The sequence below is a fragment of the Tinamus guttatus genome, unplaced genomic scaffold (assembly GCF_059628265.1).
Source record: "Tinamus guttatus ecotype Peru unplaced genomic scaffold, ASM5962826v1 Tinamus_guttatus_pri_ptg000451l, whole genome shotgun sequence".
NCBI classification, from domain to species: Eukaryota; Metazoa; Chordata; class Aves; order Tinamiformes; family Tinamidae; genus Tinamus; species Tinamus guttatus.
The window spans coordinates 4,864,909-4,891,530 of record NW_028288985.1 but is presented as its reverse complement, the minus strand read 5'-3'; the positions used below and the strand labels follow the sequence as shown (position 1 = coordinate 4,891,530).

The following is a 26,622-nucleotide window of genomic DNA, read 5'->3' as shown; positions in this document are numbered from 1 at the left end:
ACAGCAGCTTAGCTGTTGGTACAGGATTCAGGGGTTTTACAATTAGTAGATTTGGCAACTCTCACTTGTAGCTAAATAAGGTTCAGGTGCTCCATTTTTCTTTCCCAAGTACTCCCTTAGGTTCTCTTTAGAAAGGCAAGGCCTCTCATTCATGAAGATGTTACTCACTTAGAGCACTCAGGATGTGTAATAACCTCTACCATGAGTCAGATAACGCGCCCACATGGGAAATTCTCACCAGCCAATATTCCAAGAAAGAGAGAAAAAAAAAAAAAAAAAAAAAGGCAAACCAAAAGGAGGTATGGGGATATTAGGAAATATTTCAAGAATTAATAGATACACATAATTCAATTAACTTGGCCTTCTTCAGCCCTCACACAGTTGAGGAAAGTTTTAGCATTCACACCTGAAACAGAAAAGACAATTTTATTTTTTAATTTTCCCTCAATATGCCACATAATTGCACCTACATTGTAGATTTTATTGCTAGCATTCAGAAGAGTAAGTGCTCACTGACAGGCAAGATGAGAAGGGTTCCACCCTCAGGGGACACAGCACAGAGACTGATTAAGTGACTGGAGGTATTTAACAGCATAAAAAATACTGGCAGATCAGGATTTCAGGTCTTACTGAAGAGAGCCAGCCTGCCAGCTTCCAGCAGCACGTAACACTGCTGAAAAGGAAGACTTTAAGCCTAGGATCTTTATATGCTTTATTATAATAAAAATGTTGAAAGTAATCATCACTTGCTCCTCCAGAGGTATGAATCTGACAGCCCCATTTTACCAGAGGCTGTTGGACCAAGCCTGGCATTCCAGGCCTCCGCTCCTTTTAAAACCTTCTTTAGAGCCAGAAGGGCCCTGTGTCACTCGCATGCAGCAGCCACCGATTCCAAAAAAAGGAGCAAATGAGTTTGCCCAAGCCATGCAGCACAACAAAGCCAGGCGCAGAGCGCGCAAGAGTTTTGCTCTCAGTCCTGTCCCCAAGCCTTTGTACCACACTGTTTCACCACTTTGCTTAATATCACTTAAGCAAGAGCATTTGAAGGAAGAAATAATTAGGATATCCATTTTTAAAAAATCACTGGTAGATATATGTGGAAGCACTTCAAAAACACAAAAGAAAATGTGTCAAGTTTTGAAATATCTTATGTAAGAAACATGGAAATGAGTTACAACCCTTCTATCTTCCATCAAAGATAAAATATTCCATTTATCTTGTAAGACAGAAAATATTTTTAAAAGCAACAGCATTATTTAGATTTTTCATGTTATTATCATTAAGTGGCTAGTTAAAAAGCCTTTTTAAAAGAATCAAAAACGCATCAAAATGTCAAACAGGTCTATACAAACATAAAGGTGTTTTTCAAATAAACTCCACCTTTTAAAGATGGATGATGATTTCAGTTCTATTTGACTACAACATCATGCTATCACCTAATAAACAATGAAAACTTTCTAGAAGTTTACTGCAGTCAGTTTTGAAAACGCAGAGATCAATTCCAACTCTTCAAGAGCAAAGAAAAATAAAAGACAAGTTATAAAGGCATTATACAGTCATATCAGTTTCCTTCAAAGCCATCTTGTCCTCCAAACTGTCAACACAAAGAAAATATCAGCTTTTCTGCAGCTCATGATAGCCTTGAGAACACCTAATTACAGCAATGAGCTGTGTTGCCTAACAGGTCACAGTGTGTTCCAAAAACATTTTAGTCTTCATCTTCGTTTGTGCTGCAAAGAAATAGGAAAGGGTTTTTCTTTGAAGACACCTCCAAGAAATTTCCTTTCCCAACAGCATCTTTTGAAAGACTGTCAGGTTCAGACGCACTATTTTCTTGTTGCTGTGAAACAGCGCAGCTTGTAGTAGCCAATCCTTCAGGCTGCTCTGAAAGTCTAATTGCAGTGTGCATTTGCTTTTCTAATTCTTTTATCAGTTTGCCAGGAACAGATGTAGACTGCAAAGAAACCTTTGCTTTTTCATCACTAACCTCAAACATCGAAGTGTTTGTGTCTTGCCTTAATCCATTACAGTCAATAAGTGGATCTGTCCTCTCCTCTTGAAGTGTGTCTTGTGAAGAATTTATTTTTCCATCTTCACTGGTTGAAGGCTCCTGCTCATCTGAATCAGAGGCTTCTGTCTCAGATGATGAAGTACTGCTTGATTCTTCAGAGTCACTTGTCTCTGACTCAGAGGAAGGCAGCTGTTGCTTAGAAACTGAGCCAGCAGCTTTTAACTTGCTCTCTTCCTCTTGTACTAGCAGTGCTGCTGCTTCCAGCTCTTCCAGTTCAAGTCCTGTGTGGGATTTAGTGAGTGTTGCTTTCTGCAAGGAATCAGCAAGTGCAGCCAACTTTTTTGACCTTTAACAAAGAACAAAATATGTTATTTAATTTTACAAACTGAACATTCTCATTTGATAACACGATCACAAAACTTAAGCATTTCAATTGTTTATTTGCTTGGTCTGCAAGCAACTTTCTTCAATTATGTTTAAGAGTAGATGCTACAGGAAAAAAAAAAAAAGAAGAATATAACTTCCCCAGAGGCTAAACAATACAGCATAAAATCCTGTCCTTGATGTTTTCATGTCTGAAGCAGAAAAGTTACTGCTTCGATGTTTCAACAACACACAACAAGGAAAACACTGATTTCCGAACAATTCTTCAAGACTGCTGACTTCTTTAATGACAAGCTCATTAGTATTTGGTTAGTTGAATCAAGTCTGTATGGAGCAAGATGACTTTGCTTTACTATCCGTACAAATATATACATTTAGCAAAAGTGACCTATAGAGCATATTTGGGAAGGTTCACCTCAGAGGGTTATTTTCAATATTTAAAGGTTTAGTTTCTGTCATTAATTCTTCCAGAGTTATTTGATATCTTCAAACTATTTTCAGATTTTGGATTGATTATGTGTTTAACTATCTCTCTCTCTCTCTTTTTTTTTTTAAAACAACATTCTTATTCTAAAAAATACAAGTGACAGTTGATGAAGACCTTGGTTTTGCAGAAGAGCATGTTCCTAATGGGAACACTCAACACTTCAGAAACATGGTTCCATACTTGCTGGTATACAGCCAAGCGATACTCATTTTGCAAAAATAAATAAATAAATAAATAAATGTAATAGCATTATGTTGAACTAAATTCTTAGAGGAAGCAAAATCCTTCACGTTCAAACAAAACATAAAAATTCCTATATGAAGTTAGAGAACTTTCCCTATTCGAAAATTTGATGTTAGATCTTTTCAGTGTGCAATTCCTTTCGCTGTCTTCTACTTTTCATATGTTCTGCAAAACTTCTAATTTGCCCAGCAAACATTATCAAACCTTCCATTTAATAGCTTTGTTCTGCCCTCTTCCATCCAGTTCCTGTTTTTCCTTCTAACTCTGAACACTTTTTGCAAGCTCAGCACTTTAGGAGAACCTGAACACCCCTCTCCCTTCTCCATCGAGTCCAACAAGCCTCAGTTTTTAAGAGTTACTGAAGAGGAAATCCACAACCTTCCCTTTTTAGGTTACATGTCAAAAAGATGTTTCAGGATAGAAATAGGTATGTAGCTACTTAAATTTAAGTCAGATGCATTTACTAATACATAAATACGACAATACTGACATAACAATTCACGCTGACATATTCCAGACCTCCCAAAACTCATCTTTCCTAAATGATAAAGTTTAGGGAAATAAAATACCCTGCAACTATGCTACCTGATTCTCTGATATGTCCTCCAGCTTTCCTTGCTCCTCAGTGCATGTATGCTGGCACAAGTTCAATAGACTAACTGAAGGTGTGCTTTGCCTTCTATTTATATGTATAGTTTACAAACAAGCACCAGGACCATTTAGGTAAAGCCCTCCAATAAAGCAGGCATGCTATGTCAGCTTCCAATCTTTGGTATGTGCATATCCATTTCCTCAAGCATTTTGAAGTCAGCACATGTTTTATCAGAAACCTGCATCACAGATTTACAAGTAGAGAGAACAAAAAACAAGGGAGTGCCTTGCAACGAAGGAGATGGGTAGAGAAACAGGTATAAACCAGCAAACATGCATCCTGTTTCTTGTTGCAGAGTCGTGCCTCAGACTATCAATCAACTTTTCACCACTTCCTGCACCAGCAGGTCTACTATAAATCCTGCAGTAACTGACTGGGTTTCATTTCCTCTGCCAGAGCCTGCTAACCTGCAAGGCATGACACACTGACACCGCGGCAAGCGGCTGATAATGTAATACATGACTCCTGCGAGGCAAAAGTTAAAGTGCTTGTTCTCTCAGTCGAATGATTTTAAAGATCTTTATATTCTATTTCCCAGGGGGGATAATTACTCAGTATAACATAAGACTCTACATTTTTCTCCTGCTCCTAAAGGAATTGTATTTAAAAGGGGGGGAAGGGAAATTTAACGCAGCTTCTAACACATCTTACAGAGACAGCACAACCTTTAAAAATTGAACTTGGAATTAAATCTTATTTAACTTCCTCAGTTCAACTGAGGAAACTGAGAAATAAGTGTTTATATGAAGTAACTCAAGCAACAGAAAACAATTTGTATTTTCATGGTGTTTAACTCTAGAGTTAAAAAGTTATTATCTGATCTAAGCAATCTCCAACGTAAATATGGGATGCCAAATCTTAATAAGCTGCTTATTATAACAGTACTGTATTCTGATTCTTTTCCAGAGAAAGACTTTGACCGATTTGTCACCCCAAACTTGAACTTTTCTTGAAAAGAAGCACACAGCCAAATGATTCATGAGAAGGTCCATGAAGCCTTGCAGGTACATGGTAGCAGAATTACTTGCAGGGAAACTTGTTTCCTCAACACCCCCAGGAAGTTGGTTCATGCCCTGAGTCACAGGAATTTATACCCCTTGCAGAAAGCTTTTTTCATCTTTTTTTTTTTTTAAAAAGCATTTTCCTCCCCATTTCCTTCCAACTTCATGCATGTATGTTTGTGTGTGTACAAACCCTCCCCACCATGATAGCTGTGAACAATAAAAAACACTACAGTCCTTCTGCCTGTTGGTGAGAATACAGCATTGAGTTCCATCAGCTATGCACACACACACAGTGACAAAGAACATTGTTTGGGGGGCGCTAATTTCACCGACAACCACGAGCTCTTGCAGGCACAATGATTTCCTTTGGTGACACATCTTCAGCTCCAGCCACCTCAGTCTCATCTACCTGTTTTACTACTTGCCATTATAGACAGAAAATCCATTTTGAATTCCTATTTGTCCTCACATCTCTATCATGTCTATCACTTTTCTCCATCCTCTGTGTGTGTGTGTATATAAATTTTGGCTTTTGCCCCATTTCTGCTGTTCTAAGTTTGCATGATTTTTTTTTCCTAACAGATATTCTTAGGCCTATAAACCATTCCCTTGAAAATTTCATCCTTTTTTACCGTCTTCTTGCAATGCGGATAACACCTTAGGTATAAAAATAAAGCACATAACTAAGTAACTAGATCAAGTGTTATGCAAACACATGGCATCTTTTTTTTTTTTTTTTTTTTTTTTTAAAAAAAAACTTTAACACTTAACACTTCCTTAGGTGTTAAGAAAGAAAACAGTAATATGAGCCTTTGACTCAATAAGCATTGTTACTACATAAATGTAGTACTACCAAGACTTTAAAGTACAGTCTCTCTCCAAAGTAGCAAGTTTTGATCACTTTACACAAAGGCAGTTTTAACGCTAAGTCCAAAGGAAAGGAGCGAGAACACCAGTGCCTGGCAGCAGCACCGTAACAGGCACCTGTCTGCTAGGACAACTGCAAACCTGCAATGGGCATTCTTAGTCTGTGGGAAAACCTTGGCTTAATTCCCTCTGAATGGTCAAATTAAACTGTAAATAATGTTAATGACTGATTTCATAAAACAACTGTGGCTTCAAGAGTTATATTCAGCCCTTTTTCTCCTAAAAGTCTTCTACAGAGAGAGGATTGATTTTAACCTTTGCAAAGGACTAGAGTAAGAAGCCAACCATAAGCAAACCAAGTCGTTCTAACAAAAGCAGCACAACTGGATGCGGTACTTGGATAAGTAAATGCCTGCAAAAGGCCAACAATTCATCTATCCTCCTAACCCCAGGACAGCCTGCCCCAGCTCTCACACACATATGGTCCTATGCCCTAGAGCAACTACACAGGCTTAACTCATGGCAGACACCCAGAAGGGAGAAAAACAAATGAAAGAAGTGGGAAACAGAGAACCAAACACCATCTTAAACTGCTGAGTTCAGGACAAGCAAGGCAGGACCTTGACTTTGCTGAAATTCACAAAGTTAAATATCAATAAATTTCTTCTCAGTTACTCAGACTTCATTTTCTTAGTACACAACATGTTTTACTCCCAACTCTCACTTTGGTAATGAAGTCTCCTCCTGGAAAAAATGGACAGTGTGCAGAGCTTGACATTTCAAATGAGGAAACAAAACAAACACAAACTGCTACCTATTTGATAAGTGTGTACACAAAAGTCAAGAGTCCAGGGCCCAACTTTCCAATTTTTTGTTACAAAAAAAAAAAAAGGCACTAGAAAAACACCACATTTTTTTCCCCCTGTACAAGAGACTAAGAGAACTGCATAAAATAAGACCATCTGTTCAAGGCAATTGTTTAATTTCAAGTATTGATCTTTAAGGAATCTATTCCACACCAACATTAAGAGAAAGTAACATCACGAAAAGAGGAAAAAAGAGAACAAAGCAAATAGCATAGAGTATGGAAAACCTTCCAAAACCTGACAGTAGGTCTCTGAGCTAATGATTTCCATAGGTGAAAGATGAGCAACACCTCAGGAAACAAAAAAATCAAACACCAGAAATGCCATATTCTGTGCTGGTTAGATGCAGTAAAGAGGTCCTGCTGATTCCCAAATCTTTTAAATAGTATTGTAGAAATTAAACAGTAAATACTTAATTTTTTCAAGTATGATTAATGGAACTGCATGATTACTTTTAGACATGCTCATTCAGTATGCACATTTGTGGTAATGATATCTTATTATTATGGTAATAGTGTTCTTACATAAACATGCATAATAGGTCTTAAAAGTAGCTACATATGATAATTATTAGTTATCAGATGTCAGTTGCTTAAGAAAAATGATTAATTACAGGTTAAACGGATCAGATACATGTTCCACTTAATGCACAGCTTTGAGGAACAGGCAACAGCAGAGGCATCTCAGGTTTTGTCCATGTAGTCTGAAATTATGTTTTCAGGACAGCAGAAAAGGCCTTTTCTTTAGGCAGCAGCAAAGTTCCTTGCATGCTAGAAGAATGAAAATTCCTGCTCCATAGCTCATAGCTTGTAAAGAGGTAAAATGAGAAAAGAACAATGAATCAAAGACGACTTAGCAAATAGCTCACATGAGAGCAGGAAAGTAAAAGCCAAAAGTAGCATGGCTAATAACAGGGCCAGAAGACAAGAGTGTCAAGTTCAAGCTAAGCCAGTCTGCAGCAGTATTTATACACACAAGAGCTGTGAAACTATTTGCTGCCTCAGCACAGCCTCTAAAAATGCAGCCCACAATACACCCCCATTCCTCTATTCCCCTCATCTCCTCCAGTTTTGAGCATTCCAGGTTTATAGCAAAACTCATCTGTGGCAGTACGAACAAAAGCAAAAGTGATGGGGACCAACTGCAATGCTGAGAAACTGCAGTCGAGGAGGCTAATTTCAAGTCTAACATTCCATACTGGCTTCTCTTCTACCTTTTGCTCCCATGAGTGTGGAGAGCACTAGGATCTCATGAGTCAAGACAGGCTTTATGTACAGAACACGGACCTGCAAAGAAAGTTCACACAGAAGGAGGGATGTGGTATCATCTGCTGCAGGGAACACCAAGGATTTTACAGAAGCTAGAAAGGCAACATATAAAGTCAACCTATAAATGCAGGATTTGGGGTGTACATCCAGCCTCAAAATCCTCTAGCTGTTATTTTTCCTCAAGCTTAAAAATGTACAAGTTATTATATTTTTGTATAACCTGCCCATCAGTCCAAAATAGCACCTCAAAAGAAGAAGGTTTAAACAAAAGCAGGCAAACAAAAAGAATAAGCATTAACAACTTAGGCCTTTCCATCTACTTACCTTATGTCCAAATGTCTGGCTTTAGAAGTTTAGTTATGTTAAAAACAAAACAAAGGAAAAAACACTATTGAATAAGCCTTTGAAACACTAAACCAGACATGGAAGTTACGTACCTAAAATACTTTGCAGAAGAGTTGAAAACACAGGAGGAAATAATAGTCAAATTGGCCGAGCAGTCCTTAAAAGCAGGAGCCCATAACATTTTGCTCTGGAATGGAAAATGACCTTTCTCGTACAGATACAATCTCTAGCTAGCCTTATGTGTGTGTGCATGCGTGTGCAACTAACAGAATTATTTCTATCGCCCAGTGAGTTTTATGAAGTTCAAAATGCAAACTAACTATAACAGATGGCAAAATGCAAGTATAAGGTTACAGAATTTTCTTACTGGTGGCTCAGTCGCAATCTCATTGCTCACAGTGTGCAGGGCTGCAGTGGCAGACTAGGCTATTATTGCCCAACAAGCAACAATACAACAATTGCTCAACAATACAACACACAAGCAACAGAACCTGGAAACAGAACAGAATAGAGCATATCTTGCACAAACATTAACTGCAGCTTTAGTTACAAGTCTGCGTTTGAATTAAACTTAACTGGTCTTGAAATAAAGTTCTTAATAACTAAACTTGGTTATATGACCCTGTCCATATGTGGTTAGGACCTATTAATTGCTTTACAATGGAAATCCACCCTCCACACTAGCAATGCTTTACCACAGGGCTGACAAACCCTATTTTAAATGTAAAACACTTGAATTATCTTTAAGCCTTCCACGCAAAATAAACAAGCCCCCAAAGAAACAGCAGATCTCAAGTGCAGACTTGTCTTTGCAGTGCCATAGGTTGCATCAAATAAGAAAATGGGTCTGTGCCATCGTTAAGCAGCCATCCCCAGCAGCCTTCAATTCCCAGGACACATTCACACATGTGCCAGCCTCACACTGTGCCTATCAGCACCGCTCATGAAGAGGAAAAGGGCAGTTATTTAACTTACCTCCATTCAGCAGGAGCTTGGGACAGACAGCATTCAACTAACAGTGTTCCGAATGGATAGTATTACATGGTTATTGTAGGAGAAGCTACTGAGTTTAATGGAGAAGAGTAAATCAATATTTAAAACACCTTTCTCAGTAAGGCCTGGAAAAACTCAGACTTATGAAAGAATGCTTAATAAATACTTTTTTTTCCCTTCAGAAAAAAGCAGGTAGACAAACATTACCACAATTTATGAACATAAACACTTTAAATCTGTTCCAACTTACATACCTGGCAGCCTTGCTTATAACAACTTTTTACAATTATTCTTTAGCTAGGGGCATCATAACTATGAAGCCAATTGTAGAATTAGCATTGTCCCAGACATCACCAGATATTATCCCAAAGTATTATCCTGAGCAGTTCAGCTAAAGGGGATGTGTGAATTTAGTATCTGCAAAACCAGAAATGACAGCTCAGCAATAAGAGACAGCAGAGTTTTCTGCTTTTGCCACAATACCAGTGGAGGACAGGCCGAAATAGGACATAACTGATGTTTCTACATGAACTGCCAATAGTGAACAAAACTTATACACATCACCGGGCAGCTGCAAAGGATCAGACTCTTCACCTCATCCTTTTTTTCCTGCCCAGAGTGGTTCCTGCTCGACTCCATCCATCACTCCTCTCCGGTCCAAGCTGCATCATCTAGATACAAAGGTTATGAAGAGGCATTCTTCAATGCTCAACGCATTGAAAGTGCCAGCATTAACTTGCTGCAGGAACTCTGTCATGAGCTGTTGAAAATTTATCTCCCTTCAGCAACAAGCTGGCTGCCTAAACTCCTTTGAAAGAGAAGGCTCAACATGTCACAGCTGACCACGATATCCAAAGACAAGAAAATAAGTTCCCACAAAAATGACACAGATGACAGAGCATCCAACTATTCTTATAGGAAAATAAAGTGATATGCAATCTAAAATGTAGATGACTGCTTTTATCTATGTCCTGCATAGCTGTTTTCAGTAAACAAAAATATTTGGGAATAACTCTAAAGCTTATGCTAGAGCTGGCTTTTTTTTTTCTTTCCCTTTTAAGGTAACACCATAAATTACCAGGATTACAGAAACATTTCAGCATGGAAGGAAAGACTGAAGACAGATATACTCTTGGTAATATCCTAACATTACTTAAGCCTTCAGTGCTCCCAACCAGTGGCGTATTGTTCTTAGAAAGGCAATTAAATAAATATTCCTCCACACCTGAAAAACAATTTCCAACAACCAGGGCTGAAGGAATCTTACAATTTGAGTTTAATAAAATATTCAAGACACGAAGCAGCTCAGGTTTGATGACTTCTGTGTTCCACAGTAGAGGCAATAATGATGGCACTCAATGCAGACTTCATTAATGTAGAAACATCTAAAGTAACATGCACAAGAAAAAAAAAAAAAAAAAAAAGCACACAAACGGGCCAACAATAAAGCCGGATAACAAAAAAATCCTGCAGTTCAGAAAAAAGTCCTTACAAATGGACATTTAGCTGTAATAAGAAACTCATCATACTAAACACACTATCCATTTGCTGAAACTACTCTTAAAAAAGTCATGGGTTACAAAAGATAAAATGAGCCTCAGAATGTGCCTGGAGATACAAGTCTGACTTAATTGCATCTTTTAGCATATGGGTTTTACATGAGATGCCATATATTTCAACATTTCTTATTCCAATTTTAAGGTTAATCCCAACAAATGATTGAAGTTATGTACTGTTCAATGACCTCCAACTATAGTGAAATGGTTTTGAAAGGATCAAAATCAGTCAGCCCTGTAATGCTTATTACACTGTTCAAAATTCTTATTTGCTGAACTAGAAATTCATGCACCTAAATGGAAAAAAATATTCCAAACTATGCTCTGAAATAAAATCGCAGCAGAAAGCCAGTAGTCTTGGTAAAGGTTAGCACTTTGCATATTTGTACACGCCATTACATTACTGACCATAATAAAAGCAATTTTATTTTACACTGTTTTTTTCAGGACTAACTACCTTATAGACCCCTGTCCCCAGTTCTCCTTAAACCCAGGGAAACTATTTTATTTCATTCAGTTCTGGGAATGCAACCAAACAGCGAGACATAGCTAAAGCTTAACAAAGCAGAGCAATACTACCTTGAAGGAGGAAGGGGGAAAGGATGAGAGAGGAAGTGGGAAAGAAGATACACATAACAACTAAACCTAAGGGCAACCAATTCATAGAAACATAACACTCATTAATACTGATTATATTCTGTTGCACTTGCTACACGCACCAAGAATACCACAAGCCTAATGAACAGAGGAGGCCAAAATCCAATTTACATCCTTTCCGCAAGAAAGGTATCATTAACCACAGAATTCCTCTTACTGTACCCGTTAAACGGGAAGCCGAAAAGGCAAACAAACATCTACTTCATCATGGTTTCCAGTCTATACTATTGTGCCTGTCCTCCTATGATACAGTACCTAAAGGATGCCCATCATAAACCTACTTGAGCTTGTGAACTGAAAAAATCTCGGAATAGGTGATATATTTAAACTCTGGTGAGATAAACACAAAAAGTGTCATTCAGTCGTATGTGTTCAGTCTATTATACACTTTTATAGTGATATGCAGAGCCCATAAATAACTCCCTTCAAAACCCATCTTAAATTTTCTTAAATATAATAAAAATGGGAGCGCTGTCTTCAAGTCTGGAAATCACATTTCTCTAAGCAAGATGTCACCATTTGAAGTTGACCAGAGTAGAAGAGCAGAAATCCAGGACAAAGGCTAATTTTGACATGAGAAACTGAACACTTGTCTTCAGATAACCAGAAACAGCTACAGACCAACGGCTGGTGTGAAAGCATCCAAAAGGTTTGACAGGAGTATAATGTGCTTTCATCTTGAATTCTGGCTTCTAGATGGCCTGACATGCATTCTGAAACTAAGAAAGAATAATGTATTCATGCCGCAATTCAATTGGCAGTCTTGTAAACACGAACTGTCATCTACATAGTTTAGAGGATTATAGTTTGTTAAACATAAATCAAATACAAGACACATCACCATCATTTTCAAGTGACTTACATTAGTTCTTTCATATTTCAAATTACTTTTCCCTCCATATTTATTCTGAAATTCCACTGTGCTTCTCCTTCATAATGAATCTAAATACTGAAAGAACTGAACTTCACATTTACAAATATTTTTAAAAGTTTGACGCTTTCCAATATAGCATCTTATTTTTATTACTTGGTCTTAGTGCTAAGCTGAAGCTAAACATATCTGAGTTTATAAAAGCTTACTTATGTAGATGATGCTATGAAAAGATTCAGAAGAGGAAAGGGAATTAATACCGGACTATAAAAAGAAACTGAGCAGTATTTAGGTATTTTGAGAATATTTCAACTAGATTTAGAAATAGCTTAGTGTTGCCAAAACAGCTTCAGCTAAGTTGCAACGAGTCCAAATATGTAACAATGGCACAGCTTCCAAAGTTACACAGGATAAAAGATGAATAGATAGTTCACCACAAAACAGAGGCAGAGAAAAGAACACTTTTAAAATGTGATAATAAGTCTTGGCCATATAGTAGAAATGGAGAACAGCTGTTGATGTTCCATTAACCCTGGGTCCCTCTGAAATTTCTTAACTACCATTACATGGAGCTTGGTCTACGCCATGTTTCTCTGGTGAGCTACAGCCCAGCACTGCTAATGTTGCAAGTTAAACAGTTTGTACAACAACACAGGAATGAAGAGTATTCACACAAAGCCACACGAGATGTGACTTTTAGGTGTCAGCATAACACTAGCAAGGCCCTGTGCTACAAAACTAACAAAAACAATGCAAAAGGTAGAGATAAAGCTACTGTTTCAAGCATGTTTCTCCAAAATGAAACCATCCTTTTACAGTGGAAGTTATCAACGGAACAATGAAAATCCTAGAGAGGCAGCCTGGAGTTCTGACTGCAATCCTGCCACTGCCTGTAGTACCTGAAGGAGAAGCACCACCCGTGGCTTTCCCACTCATTCCTCTCAGCTCACACAGTCTAAGCATCTTGCAAATTCCAGCAGAAAAGCACAGATTTATGCAAGAGCACCCGAGCTGATCAGCCTACTTCCATCTCCCCATCCACAACCCACACTTACTCATGGGCTGGACTGTCTGATGCTTTGCAAGTCTCTTGGGCATTAAGTTATGCATCATATCATGCATCGTGCAATACCCATATTACCCTACTCAAGTGCAGCAGCTGGGGATCTGGCTTGCTGACGAGGAAAGGCCAACCTACCAGCCAGGAATACTTTCCAGCACAAGTAGCTGGCCCACAGCAGCAGTTCTTGCAGGGAGAAGTCCTCAGGGAACAGTGGCCAGTAGGCACTGGGCCACAAAACAAAATTTACTGTCTCGATAAATGAATTTGACATTTCCTCTTTCTCATTCCTGCTTCCTCAGTGCTGAAATTTATGGAAGAACCTCTACAGGGTGGAGGAGGAGAGGAAGATGAAGAACATGGAAGCAAACAAGGTAGCTACTGACAACTTTTGTGGAAAACAAAACAGGAAGGCTTTATCTGCCTGCAGATCAGCATCCCACTTTGATCACAGCTGCACACTCCACCTGCTTCGAAAGGCAACAGCTACACAAGCTCATCTTTCCCCTAGTCAAAACAGGAGAAGAATCAGCTGAGATGTGCTGACTGAAGAGACATGACACAAATCACTGACCCCTCCGTAGGCAGACAGGAACTGCCTCCCCACAATTTTGGGAAATCAAAGCAAGCGCCTGAGGGGGAAAAAAATGGCTTTCTTCTTTCCCTTCTCTACCCACAGCAAGGTGCATTCAGACAGAGCCTGAAGAAACGAGCTGTAGAAAAGTGATGGAATAAATAGGAAAAAAAAATAACACAACAGAAGAAAGGAGAGAAAAACATCAAAGGAAACTGTAGCTAGCAGCTGGGAGGAGAGATTAAATCCCTTGTTAAAAATCCATGTTTTACAGGGCTTGCTAAAACATATATAAAGAGGAATTTCTGGTATTATATCCACCTGTCTATCACGTTTTTCAGCCTGCAGGGCAAGGAGTATTTTGCTTTAAGCCTCTTAAATCAGTATTTTATATTACTTGGGTATTGTTATTTAGAGTGCCCTGTGCACACCTGCTGCTTTACAGACAATTAAAGTGACAGCTCAGGCCTTAAATAAGATGCAATATTTAATGAGAAGCATGACAGCTCAAGATGACAGTAAACAAAAGGAAAATATATTAAAGAATGCATGATAACAGTGAAAGATGGGACAAATATACAATGTGCTTGCAATTTTTAAAGCAAAGAGCAAGTATGATCTAAGGATTAAGAGCAGGTGATTAGAAATAAAAATAATAAAATAACAAAGCTGTGTTTCTCTATCAAATCCACATGCCAATAGTCAGTGTGATCTTGGATAGACCAAGAAATTCTTGCCTTAGTTGCAAGGAAAATGGCACTTTTTTTTCAATTTTAAGAGCAGAAAAGGCTATTTTATTGTCATAATACATTTCACAAATATTTTTTTTTCTGAACCAGAACCATAGCTAGTGTTTGAACCATGGGATATTTTTCACACCTATGCTATCCTGATAGTAGCAAGTAAGACAGTCAACAACCTAGAAGAAAAAAAAAAAAAAAAAAAAGAGACCTATGATAATTACCCTTCACTATTAAAATGTGAAATGTACTGATGGTCTTTTTTTTTTTTTTTTACTGTTTTATTTTTGCGGCTAGCTAGTGGCATGTAATTCGTAGATATATTCTTTGTGCTGTACTACAAAGGAGTTAAAAACGGAAATCTTTCCATCTATCTGTAGTCACGTTCAGGTCAATGTTTAGTAGTTCATCAGTAAGAAAGCTAAGTTTCTCGGACTCTCTTGTCATTCAGACTTGTAATTCAGACATGTAAATTCAGAATTCAGGTAACTTAATTTCCCCAAAAAACTCTCTCTTTTTTTTAAAAAAACAACTTCCGGAACCACTGACACTTGGGGAAGTCAGGTTTTTAGCACAGTCTAACCCATGACATACGCTGAGGTCACGTCACTTTGTTCTACACAGCACCACTCCTCTGCTTCAGCTAGGCAACACACTCACCGTCTCACCTGCAGAGAGATGAACAGATAGAGGTTCAAACAGCTCTCAAGCATGACCCAGCCTATTTTTCTGGAGCCACTGCCTTCAGCTGATCTATGTTCTACACTACATAACTATGACCCATAATCTTTTATTGTAAATGTGCTATTTTACATTTGGCCTACATGTTGCCAAACAATCTAGGTCAGTCTGTGCAACTCATCTGTTCAAGTCATTTTCTACTTCTGTCTTAGAAATTGTGACATTAAAAGTTTTTTTTTTTTTTTTTTTTTTTTTTTAAGATTCATGCTGTATTTTCTTACAGATTGCGAAAGATAACGGACAGTACTCAGACAAAAACTGGGGAAAAAAAAGAAATGATTTTCATGTTTTAAAAACAATAAAGACAACAGTCTTTCCCGGTCCTTTTTCCATTTCCCAGTATTTGCTCAAACATTAACATATTAGAAAAGCCCAGGGTTGGTGGTAAGTAAACAGAAACATACATAAAAATAAACCTCAAAGAATCTGCAAAGAGGCCATTTAAAGTATCCACTCCCATTACTAGTAAAAGCTCAAATCCAGCTGGAACATCTGAAGTCAATACAGCACTACAGGCCACCAAAGCCAGGACCGAAAGGCAAACCTAGCACAGGTTGATTACTCAAAGCAGCAAGCAGAACTTGCTGCCAGCAGTAGCAATGCCAGCCTGTAAAGCCTGCTAAGAAGGAATTACAATAATTGAGCCCTGTAGTCATGAGCTACTACTGCAAGTTATCACAGGGCAAATAAGGGTATAGCCTACGCAACCACGTAGAACAGTTTTCTTGCCGTGTTCATGGAAAAAGCGCAATGACAGGTAGCAGACTTTTTGCTCTATACCTGTATCTATATGGCTCTTTTCATAAAGAATCAGGAAAGTAAACAGGAATATTCTTCAGAGAGACAATCTCCACAGATCAACAAGTTTCATTTTGCATGGAAGGCAGAATAAATGCATCCAAATGACAGTACCACTGAAGGAAGCACAAAATACATTACTGACTGCAGAGCATATCAAAAGAAGGTATTTTGCAATGCGTGAAAAAGGTTGTTACACCATCTGATAAATAACATAGCTAGCTACACCAGAACATATGCTTATGGCAAGGCTGTTTTCAGAGAAGCAACATGAAAACAATTTTGGTTTTCTCTGCACCACTTACTTTGAGTACTGAAGTTGTATCAAACCTGTAATTACCACAGCTTCCACTAAACTGCTGTTAAAATGGACAGCAATAAAGGTAAAGCCCAAAGTACAACTAGAGTATAGTTGACCATGGATCAGTAATTCACATAAAATACAGTACACTATGAGGTGCATTCTTCCCAAAAATCTTAACAGTATGGAATGCTTTAAATACCTTGTACAAATTAGTTTAATGCCACAGAGCAAGAAATGGGATTTTTTTTTATCCAGAATATACTACTCCTTGTGCCTGTTGTTAAGGATCATAGCTGCTGAAGAGGTTTAGAACAACAAGATTTTCTCTATTTCTTCCTCATTTGACAACAGTCACAGGTTTCAGTCTAATCATTAATAGGAACATGGCAGTACCACAGGACTGAATAGGTCTTTAATAAAAATCTAACACAAAAGGGGGCAAAGCAAAAGATTTTTTTAATATTGTCTTCTATTCCAATATTTTGAACTAAAGTGGTAGACAAATGAACAATTTGAACATACTTCTGGGATATGCGCTCAAGTTGTATTTATATTTATCTAAAAATCTTAATATTTTATGATACAAGCTCAAAGAAGTTTCATTTTTGAAAGTATTTTCCCTAATCCAGCATAAGCTTATTTGAATTCTTCCAGGAATACTCCTTTATGTGATATACATTAGATGCTCTTTGCCCTACAAGCAATTACAGCATAGGATATGGAGAGCTGGTATGTGGTAGAGCCATGTACAAGGACAGTATTAGAAATAACAAAGTTTAGAGAGAACAAAACTTAAAGTAGTTTAATAAAACACAGCTATGCAAATACTTAAATGAACTGAAGGGAGGCTTTCAAAGATTTACTAAGTAGCACATTTAACATACACACACAGAAAAGTGGATGCCCAGTCACACTATGTGTAATTTTCAAACATGTTTCTGAAAAAAAAAAAATAGGCTTAGACATCCTAAACTGATACTCTTTTCAAATTTAGAGATGACCATCTGTAAAATAAATACTTAAAAGCAGTCACAGTCATCAGAAGGAACATAAAGAGATCTTCCCTCCACCAAACCAATCAATGGACTGAAACCCTGATGCTGAAGGTTGAGCCTCTTCCTTCCTTGTCTGCTAAGATCTGATCTCACAGTGGTTGTAACAATCTTGAATCTCCCCTATCCCAGTTTCTGAAGGGCTCAAGTTCCTTAAAGTTCTAAGGTTTGTGCAATATCAGGTCTTAAAAGCTCTGCCCCACACTACTTTGTATTAATGAAAACAGCAATTCAGAAAGCCTGGAGAAAGAAAATGGAAGAGTTGAACAATCAATCTCATCACCTCAGTGACACACTGTGAACGTAATTAATCCTACATTTATTTAGAGAACTTCACACCCTACACAAAGCAGCAACTTCCTGCTGGCTTCAGACTTAGTAATTATATTGTAACAAGGACTTGGTTTTGATTATAACAGAGAGATGAAAAGAAAAAACGTAGGTATAAAACCATTGTGACTTTCAGGGTATGTCTGCCTGAAAATCAGGAGAAGAAAACACAATATGCCTAGAAATACCCAAGTCCACTTTGGTTTAGTTGGTTCTTATAAAGATAGCAGCTTCTGCAGAGACTGCATAAACCCCATTAGGAAACTGGTTTGCCTTAAGTATAAAGATTTGTGTTCTTCAGTGCAGAGGTGTGACTGCAAAGCACATATATGTTAAAGAACAAGATATGATAATATAACAATTGTCTCTGGAGGCTGCAATGGAGGCTGGACAGAAGCAAAAGACAAATGAACAAGATTCCCATCTCCTTTGGTGACAATAAAAGTTAGAGTAACTTGCCTCTGGGACCCATAGCCCAGGCACCCAGCAAGTGCTCATGATAGCAACATTAAGTACTGCATGAACAGCTAAACATATTGTAGTCTTAGCCTTAAGATAGTCTTTTATCAAGAATTATATCAAACCAACTGGGATCCAAATTTACTACAAAGCAAGTAGGAAGCTAGCAAACACTGATGAGTTTTAATCTAGATAGGGGGGTTAAAAGTTGAAAGCAAATTTGTTCATCTAAAGTCACTCTCCTTAGAAACATTCATATTACAGAAACTAACGTAGTATTATTCAGGTAGAGAAGACATGTTAAAAAGCTGAGACAGCCATCAGGTAGCAGCGTATATAATGCATCTGCTTCAAATACCTGTAAGTCACCACCAGCAATAATTCACTGAAGTCTGCCATTGTCAACAACTCAACACTAAGCTAAGAGCTGTAAAGTTGAAAACTCAAGAGCTACAAAATTTGAGGCGGGGGCCAGGAAAATCACCCTAGAATCAACAACCAACCTCCACAACCTTCAGCAGAGGCACATGCAGCCACACTCCAGTGATGCTGCACGTGTGCAGCCTGATTGTACATGAACAGTATGCAGTATAATCCCCACTAGATGCTCTGAACCGAACGAAATACAATCACTGGGAACTAAATCTTTAGACAATTACACCTTTTGGAACATAATGATTAATTTAATTGTATGTATATATATACACACATACAATTAAACTGAGCCTTGGTAGATTTTCACAGGAAAGCAAAACACATAATCATAATCCAAAAACTCAGCTAACTTCAACAGCAGATAAGGTTGGGCTCTGCTTTTGACAATTTTTTTTTTTGAACAGATAAGAAACACTACAGGTAAAAATCAATAACAGCAGGTCCTAATTACTTTCCATTTAAGTGACATCAACAGTGACATAAATGGATTCCCCCATATTAGAAATTCAATTCATAGTTTCCTTTACACATGAGAATTATCCTATTAATACCTTTTCAAGAAATTTCTATAAAATCAGTCATGAAAAAGCAAGCATGGATGGGCATATCTCAGAATTAATTTTTGAAGTTGTCTTAATTACAGCATTAACATTATGTAAAAAGCTTAAGTAATTCCAATGTTACTGCATTTGTACAAAGCTTAATACATCTCCTTTACTGTACTCCGTGTCTAAGAGTAAAAATACATAACAAAAAAGATTTTTTTTCTAACGGAACAGGTGATGGATAAAAGTGGTAAATTCAAGCATACAAAAAGTTGTGACAATGAAGAATACACATTACAAGGGATCAAATATTAGCTTGCTCCTCATTGGATCTCATTTCTCCTCATATCCATGAAACTTTGAGGTATAGCACTGCAAATCTGTCCATAAGAAAAGCATGGTAACCCCTGGAAAGCAGCCAGAAACCCTAACAGCTCCACCTCTGATTCAGGAAAGCTGAAAAAATACAGTTGTCAATGCTAAAGTAGTATGAGCAAGACAAAACATGTATTTACACATTAAGAAATAAAGGTTAAATCGGCTCACGCATAATTACTCTGTTTTGTGAGGGGATGCAGAATAGCATGCACTGAACAGCCTGCCTGGATGACGGCGCAAAGGCTGTTCAGGCTTCTACCCAGTCACTGGTGCTACGGGCAGCACATCTCGCCCAGCTGAGCTATGTGAAGGCAGACGTGCACAGGCAACAGCGACGTGAGCAGAGCTGCCACAAACGGGAATACAAATGCCCAGAGGGAGACACAAGGCTACCAGGAGGGTCTCAGCAGGGCCAAAGTCAGCAAGTAGATTTCTATGACTTGCACAAAGCACATAAGTCTTGTGGGGTCACAGCCACAACTCCTGCCACAGAAGGGATAGCTCTTTAGCAGTTACTCTTCCTCTCCCTAGAAACGTGCACCTAGACTCCTCTAGTCTTAGCAGCTGATCTGCAGCCATCTGACAGCCAGTGGCTTCTTACAATTCTTCTCTTGTCCCATCTCCTTCTGTTCTTTGCACCAGTTTAAGGGGCTTATAACACAATTCTGTTACAAATGCAGCTTGGAGAGGCTGCCATATGTACCACAGCAATTTGGAATAGCTCTGATCTAAGGAAAAAATAAAGGACAAGCAAACCAGACAAATTAAATTTAATTTTATTATGGAAATCAAAGTAATAACAGAAGTGACAGCAAGGTGGATAAGCTCACTTAGCAGGGGGATCAAATGAAGTGATGACATGCCATCACGACCTCAGGGGCTAAAGATGCAATTTTCCATCTGGCTGCATCTGGCTTTGCAACATAAATGTTGACACCACCTGCCAAGATCTACCATGAGCTGCCTCCACAGGTCTTTGTCAAGCTTTTGTTACTCAGGTTAAGATACTTTTTGATAGATTTTCTCTTTTCTGATAAGCTTAGCTGAGCAACATGCTCCTTTTCTTCAAAATCCCCTGTACAGTTCACACCAGTTTATAAGACAGAGCAAGTAACTAGTATTAACATCATAAGCAGCTCAAAGAGACACTAGAAAACATGCCAGGTAGTAAAACCAGCCTTAAAAATAACAAGTACGAAGATTATACTTACGATAAACAATGCAAAGATATTAGCAAGTGTAAGACTTAGAAATCTACTTCTTTCTTAGCAAACAGCTACCTGAATTAAATGAGTTTTCTGAAAGAATCTGCAGAATTAAAGAACTAGATTGTACTCATCAAGTCCAATGGACTATTAGACACCTGCATGCGTTTTATTCAGCAGCTTAATCACTTCCAATTCCAGATGCACTGTACTGACATCTCCTTCTGCCAGCCCAGTGACACATTCACTTATTCATCCAATTTAGCCACAGCCAAACAATGATCTCAGAACAAATTTGTAATCAGCTATTGACACAATGTTGGCTCTATGTTTTTTGTTTCCGCATCCCATATCTAAGGGTTAGGAACTACCAGTTACTAACTACTGTTCCTTTCCCAGAGGAAAAAAAAAAAAGTGTTCCTGTTTGCTTAACTTCAAGCACATGGTTCACTGCTAAACTGAACAGGGACGGCTTAAGCCTACGGTTACATGCTTTCCTGAGTAAGAACCTAAAATTAGGAGATGGCTTCTGCAGTTCCCCTTTCTCTTGTTCTCCTAATGACAGACAACTATTGTGCCGAGTCATTATGACAACAAGATAGCTTAATTACCCTCTTTCCTGAGGCTGTCAGTTCTGCTTAACTGGTATCTAATGTATGCGCCTGGAATGGAAGTAAACGCATTAACATTTCAATCACATCCACCATAAGTTTTCCTCCGCTGTATTTAAAGGAAACCTTAGTTCCTCTGTCTTGCTAGACATTCACCAATATGGACAGCAGTGATATTCTTTTATGACTCTTTTTTGAGGAAAGATGCATGAAATAACTTTCTCCTCCACTTACTGTACTTTTTCAACTAGACTTCAACCTGCATATGAATTTCCTCACACCTGTGGGGAGCTCTTGAAGTCAAGCAAAGCCACCTCTATTGAAAGAGTATAGAGGACCGAGTTGTGAAGTGGCAGGGAGTTTAGCCTAGAAGCAGCAGAATCTCCTCTCAACAGAAGTGGGAGCTCAAGCTTATCACCAGGGCAAGCAAGCTGGCAAGGGGCAGCAGCAGACAGACAGGCACAGCACTTACACTGGTGTTATAATGAGCTGGTACAACTGCTATAGCCCATAAACCAATTGCTTCATACAGATGTAAATGGCGTTAAGCACCTCTGACTCCAATTATAAGTTGTTGATTCAGTCTTGAATTGGAGGTTGTCCCCCATGTTATCTTTAAGTGCTATATAATCATCTGTGTTCTAAGAAATCCTGCAGTGGAATGAATATTCCAGTTAGGTTGTTCCCACCCTCCCACCCCCACAAACCCCAAAGATTGATATATGAATGAAAATTTACAATTTTATCTAAAAGCCAATTCTTCTCCAGTGATGCTAATATGTAAAAAAATAGAATGAATTTCTCTTATGTTGTATAAATAGCTGCATAAACAAGTTTATGAAATGAAAAGACTGTATTCATTTTTATTTACTACATACAGCGTTTCTTTAATGTATGAATAAGCATCAGTTAGAAGCATGCTAAAGACTTTTTAAGAACTTACTTGATTTTTTGAATCCAGATGCAATAGTCTGTAATGAAAAGATCATTAAGGATATAGGAAGGGTCATTCTCTCTAAAAATCTTGTGAATGTCCAGCAGGCACTTCAAAACTGCACCTTTTCCTGAAAAAGATTTTGATTTTTGTAATTCATTAAAAATAATAGCTAATCTTTATCATCTTCTCACCTTTAAGGTTAGCAATCACACTCTTTACAATGATCTTGTAACTTTGATTCACTGTATGCCCTCTGTCAAAAAAGATAAAGGTTGTAACTCCACATGTCTACACAAATACACATACTGATAAAACAAGATCTGGAATAGACACTCCACAACAGGATCAATCGCACAGGAGGAGCCACAGCAACTGCATAAGTGAACATAAGCAACACCATTCCTCACCAACTAAACTAACCATCACCTTTAATTCAGTGGATCACTTCCTCTCACTGTTTGTTATAAAATAATGTGGCAAGTTGAGTGCCCAGGAAAAGCTCATTTCAGGCTTAAAAATGAAAAAGGCTTTTATTTATTTATTTATTTTTAAACATATTGTTGATAAATGCAGGAAAATATCAAAATTGAGTGTTTTCTTATTGCATAGTCAAAAAACATTCTGTAGTCAGTTTAATTTTCTTCATAGTCATTCCTTCTGAAGAGGAAAGCTTCCCATTAGCTGCCACCTTCACGTTTAGTTTTCTAATCAAAGTTCCTAAAGGGTTAAGCTCTGGAACATACACAAAAAAAGCCAGTGTTAAACGGGGGTGGGGAGGGGCAGGAAATCAAATAAAAACAGCCACTACTGCAAATGGAATCTAATAATCCACTCCCAAGAGACTGGCTCCTTCAAGGCTATGAAACCCAAACAGGGATGAAGTTACATTTTACAGATTAAAAAAAAAAAAAAAAAAAAGAGAGAGAGAGATCAGAACTCCCCCTGCTGTTCAAGTACAAGATTTTTGATTAAGTACTTAAATGCTGAAAACCTATAGGCAGAGAGCACTCGGTTAAAAGGGTATGGAGTGGTACAGTATGGAAGGCTGCAATAAGGAGAAAGAATCTGGACAGCAAAAAGCAGTGCCAAACAGAACTGAAATACACTGATCTAGAAGAACAAAAGCTGGGAACAAACGTAAAAGCAAACAAAAGCCCACCTATAACTCAGACTTCTATATTCTGTGACCACCAACACTTGCCAAGCTAAGTTTGCTGAACCAGACCATTTTGACTGTTGAGCACACTCTTCTAGAGAGCAATGATACATGGAGTCAAAATTTTGCTTTTTTTTTTTTTTTTTTTTTTTGGTTCTAGCTGTGAAGCTCCCAGCCTGAAACATTTACATCAACTACGAGACAAATAACCATGTAAATCAGTGACTATAACGTTATTCTCCATATAAAGTAGACTTTCTTCATAAGGTAAAATTTTAGATTACAGTCATTTCATGAGGGACCTAAATCCGAGTGGCTGCAAATTGGATTTCTGCATTTAGAATATGCACCTTTTAAGATGCCATTTATAAATAAGAATTCCTTACACAAAACTGCATCTGGCAGCTGACCACAGAAAATAAAAAACAAGAGCTGAGCAACAAACATTATTGATACCTTAAAGAAGGGTGTTCCATAAAACACAGATTAACCAATTTCTGTGAAATTCTAAATTGCATATTCTGTCTTTGAAGAACTATTTCAGTCTTTGGCAGACACCTGGCTCTAACTTCCAGGCTGCAAGGCTGCGGTTACTTATGGAACAGCAGTACTAGACACACACGAGCTGAAGCATGCGGCGCTGCTCCCTGCTGCCCACACCTCTTCCACAGGCCATTCCTCCGCAGTTTTTTCTCACAGGCCATACAGACATTTGGGAAACCACATCGCAAATGACATGAGAAAAGTGAAGCTGAAGGGTAAACAGGCTGGGGGCTTTTCTGGCAGTTATACCCGTATAACTTACTGAAAGGTTTTCTGTTTTAAAGACAGCTTATTGTGTACTAGTTTTTAATCTAACCTCTTTTGCAGCCCTGAAATTCTCAGGGCTTTTTTTTATTATTTTTAATTTTTTAAAAACAACTGTATGCTCAAGTTAAGAACGCCATGAAATAGACAGTGAAGACACACCACATTCAATCAGTTTCATTTTCTCCAAGTAGAAGCCAAGCGCTCTCAGACGCAGAAGCAATAAGTGTTTACAATTACACACAAGAAAGTTTTGGTGATAATTTCAGGAAAAGAGGTAATCCAGTTTAAAGTCAGTTTTGCTTACCTGCTGTATTTACATTTTAAACAGTCAAATAATAAAAGGACATAAGCAGTTCAAGTTCTTCAAAAAAATGAAAATAGCACTCTAAGTATACCTACCTCAATGTAAAGTTATACTTTTGTATTATCTTGAGTAAACATACTACTATATGTACAGGTACTATCTTCTGATTATTTAAAAAGCAACTCGTTACACTTAAAAGCACGCTGGCTAATTGCCTTTCCCGACATTCAAAAATCTCTGCTGTTGGGAAGAGAACGAGCTGAACTCAAGGGGAAAAGAGTCACTGAGGCTGAGCACGTGAGACAGAAGTCATAAAAGTCAGAGTATGTGTCTTACATCCCTGGGTTCTGTTGGAGCTCACTGCTACAACAGCTGGCAGAGAATAGCCCACAACTTTAATTTTACATAGTCTCAAAACTCATGGCAGTTGGTTAAAGATCTCCCTGCTTCTCATACTATGTAAGTTCCATAGCTGCAAAGACTAATCTGGGACATAAAAACCTGAATTTCCAGTCAATATTAACTACCAATACACATGTCACTGCTCTATCAACTTTCTAAAGGCCTTTCCAATAGATTAATGCCCAATGAAGAAGTTAAATGTTTTCACCCACTTTCCAAGGAGCACCTAGAGATTATCACGGCGGATATTGAAAATAGTACCTTCCTTTCTCCTAGTAAGGACTCCAACTGAAATGGGCATGCATTTCCTTTTTGATATCTGCATGTGTTACTCCAGCATCTTCATGGTCCATCGGCAGCTTTGCCCATGCAGCCAGTCGCCCCATCCTGCACTAGTTTCCCAGGCAACCAGCACAGCCAGACATGCACAGGCTGCAGCTGAATGAAACCAGACCTCCTGCAGTTTTTAAACTTATTCCAGTGCTTTGTAAATCATTAGGTATTAAGATGCTTGAAGATTTTAAATAGCTCAGTGATTACATGACATAAACCTACTTCCTCTCAAAACTTTTGACCAGATTGTAACAGTAGTGTGCTGCATTTCTTGCAAATATTTTGAACTATTCCAGGTCTGCATATTACAATACTTTTTGTTCAGTGGCTTGAAGGAGAGTGAATTGACACTTTATAAACATTTACCATTATTTTACACAGCATTTATATATATATATACACTTATATATATACACACATACATATACACAATGCATTTAACACACCTGGGTCCATATATTTTCACCACCTATAAGTTAATGATTAAGAATAAAGTTCCTCGTTGGGTACTGGTTAAATTCAAGGCATTTGTATTACCTGTCAATAGAGAGGCTAGAACTCAGAGTGCTGTAAATAGAGAAGTGAGGACTATGAATGGACTTAGCAGCATAACGACAAATTATGTATGCAAACTATTCTTGGTTTCTTTATGAGAGTTTTGCTAAGTAACTGTACTCTTATAAAAATCCCCACATATATGCGTACATACAGTGTGCTGGTATGCACACATGCATATAAAACACATGTAGTGGGTTGCACTTGTGCCCTCTTTGCCCTTTCCAAATGCATACATTTCCCTCCCCTCCAATCACTTAGCACTGGGTACCAAAAAAAATAGCAGAAGTTTTTACAAATTAAACAAGCAAAAAGAAACAAAACAGAAGTTAGAATTTAGAACTGAAATGTGATTATGTAAGTTTGCACAGCTGAAGTTGAAATGACTGTAGTTTCAAACATTTGTACACTGCTAAGTGGAAGTAGTCTAGGATAAACTAGAAATGCAGAGTGCTGCAGTTGAAAGATTTATTAACAGTCATTAAGAAGATGAAAGCTCCACTCCTGAACATGAAATATAAAGCTACAAATAGGTAGTGTAGTTTTTTTTATTCTTCAGTTTAAATTTAGAAAAAACTGTCAGTATGGTACAACTAAGATAACACACTCAAATCAGTGATTTTGAACTTTGCTCATGACAGAACAATGATGTGAAAGAAATTATTTTGATGCTTTCCACGTGTGAAACT

At 37.9% G+C, this 26,622-nt stretch overlaps 1 protein-coding gene across 1 annotated transcript in view; it reads right to left on the bottom strand.

Annotated features, from left to right (window-relative positions):
• Positions 1–1,606: 1,606 nt before the first annotated feature.
• SHQ1 (SHQ1, H/ACA ribonucleoprotein assembly factor) overlaps positions 1,607–26,622 on the bottom strand; it is a 45,320-nt gene continuing 20,304 nt past the window's right edge. Inside the window, exons 10-11 of the mRNA XM_088532077.1 lie at positions 22,380–22,500; positions 1,607–2,357 (exon numbers count right to left, since the gene is read on the bottom strand). Of these exons, the coding sequence (XP_088388203.1) occupies positions 1,709–2,357; positions 22,380–22,500 (770 nt within the window). The 3' untranslated portion in view covers positions 1,607–1,708. The remainder of the gene's footprint in view (positions 2,358–22,379; positions 22,501–26,622) is intronic.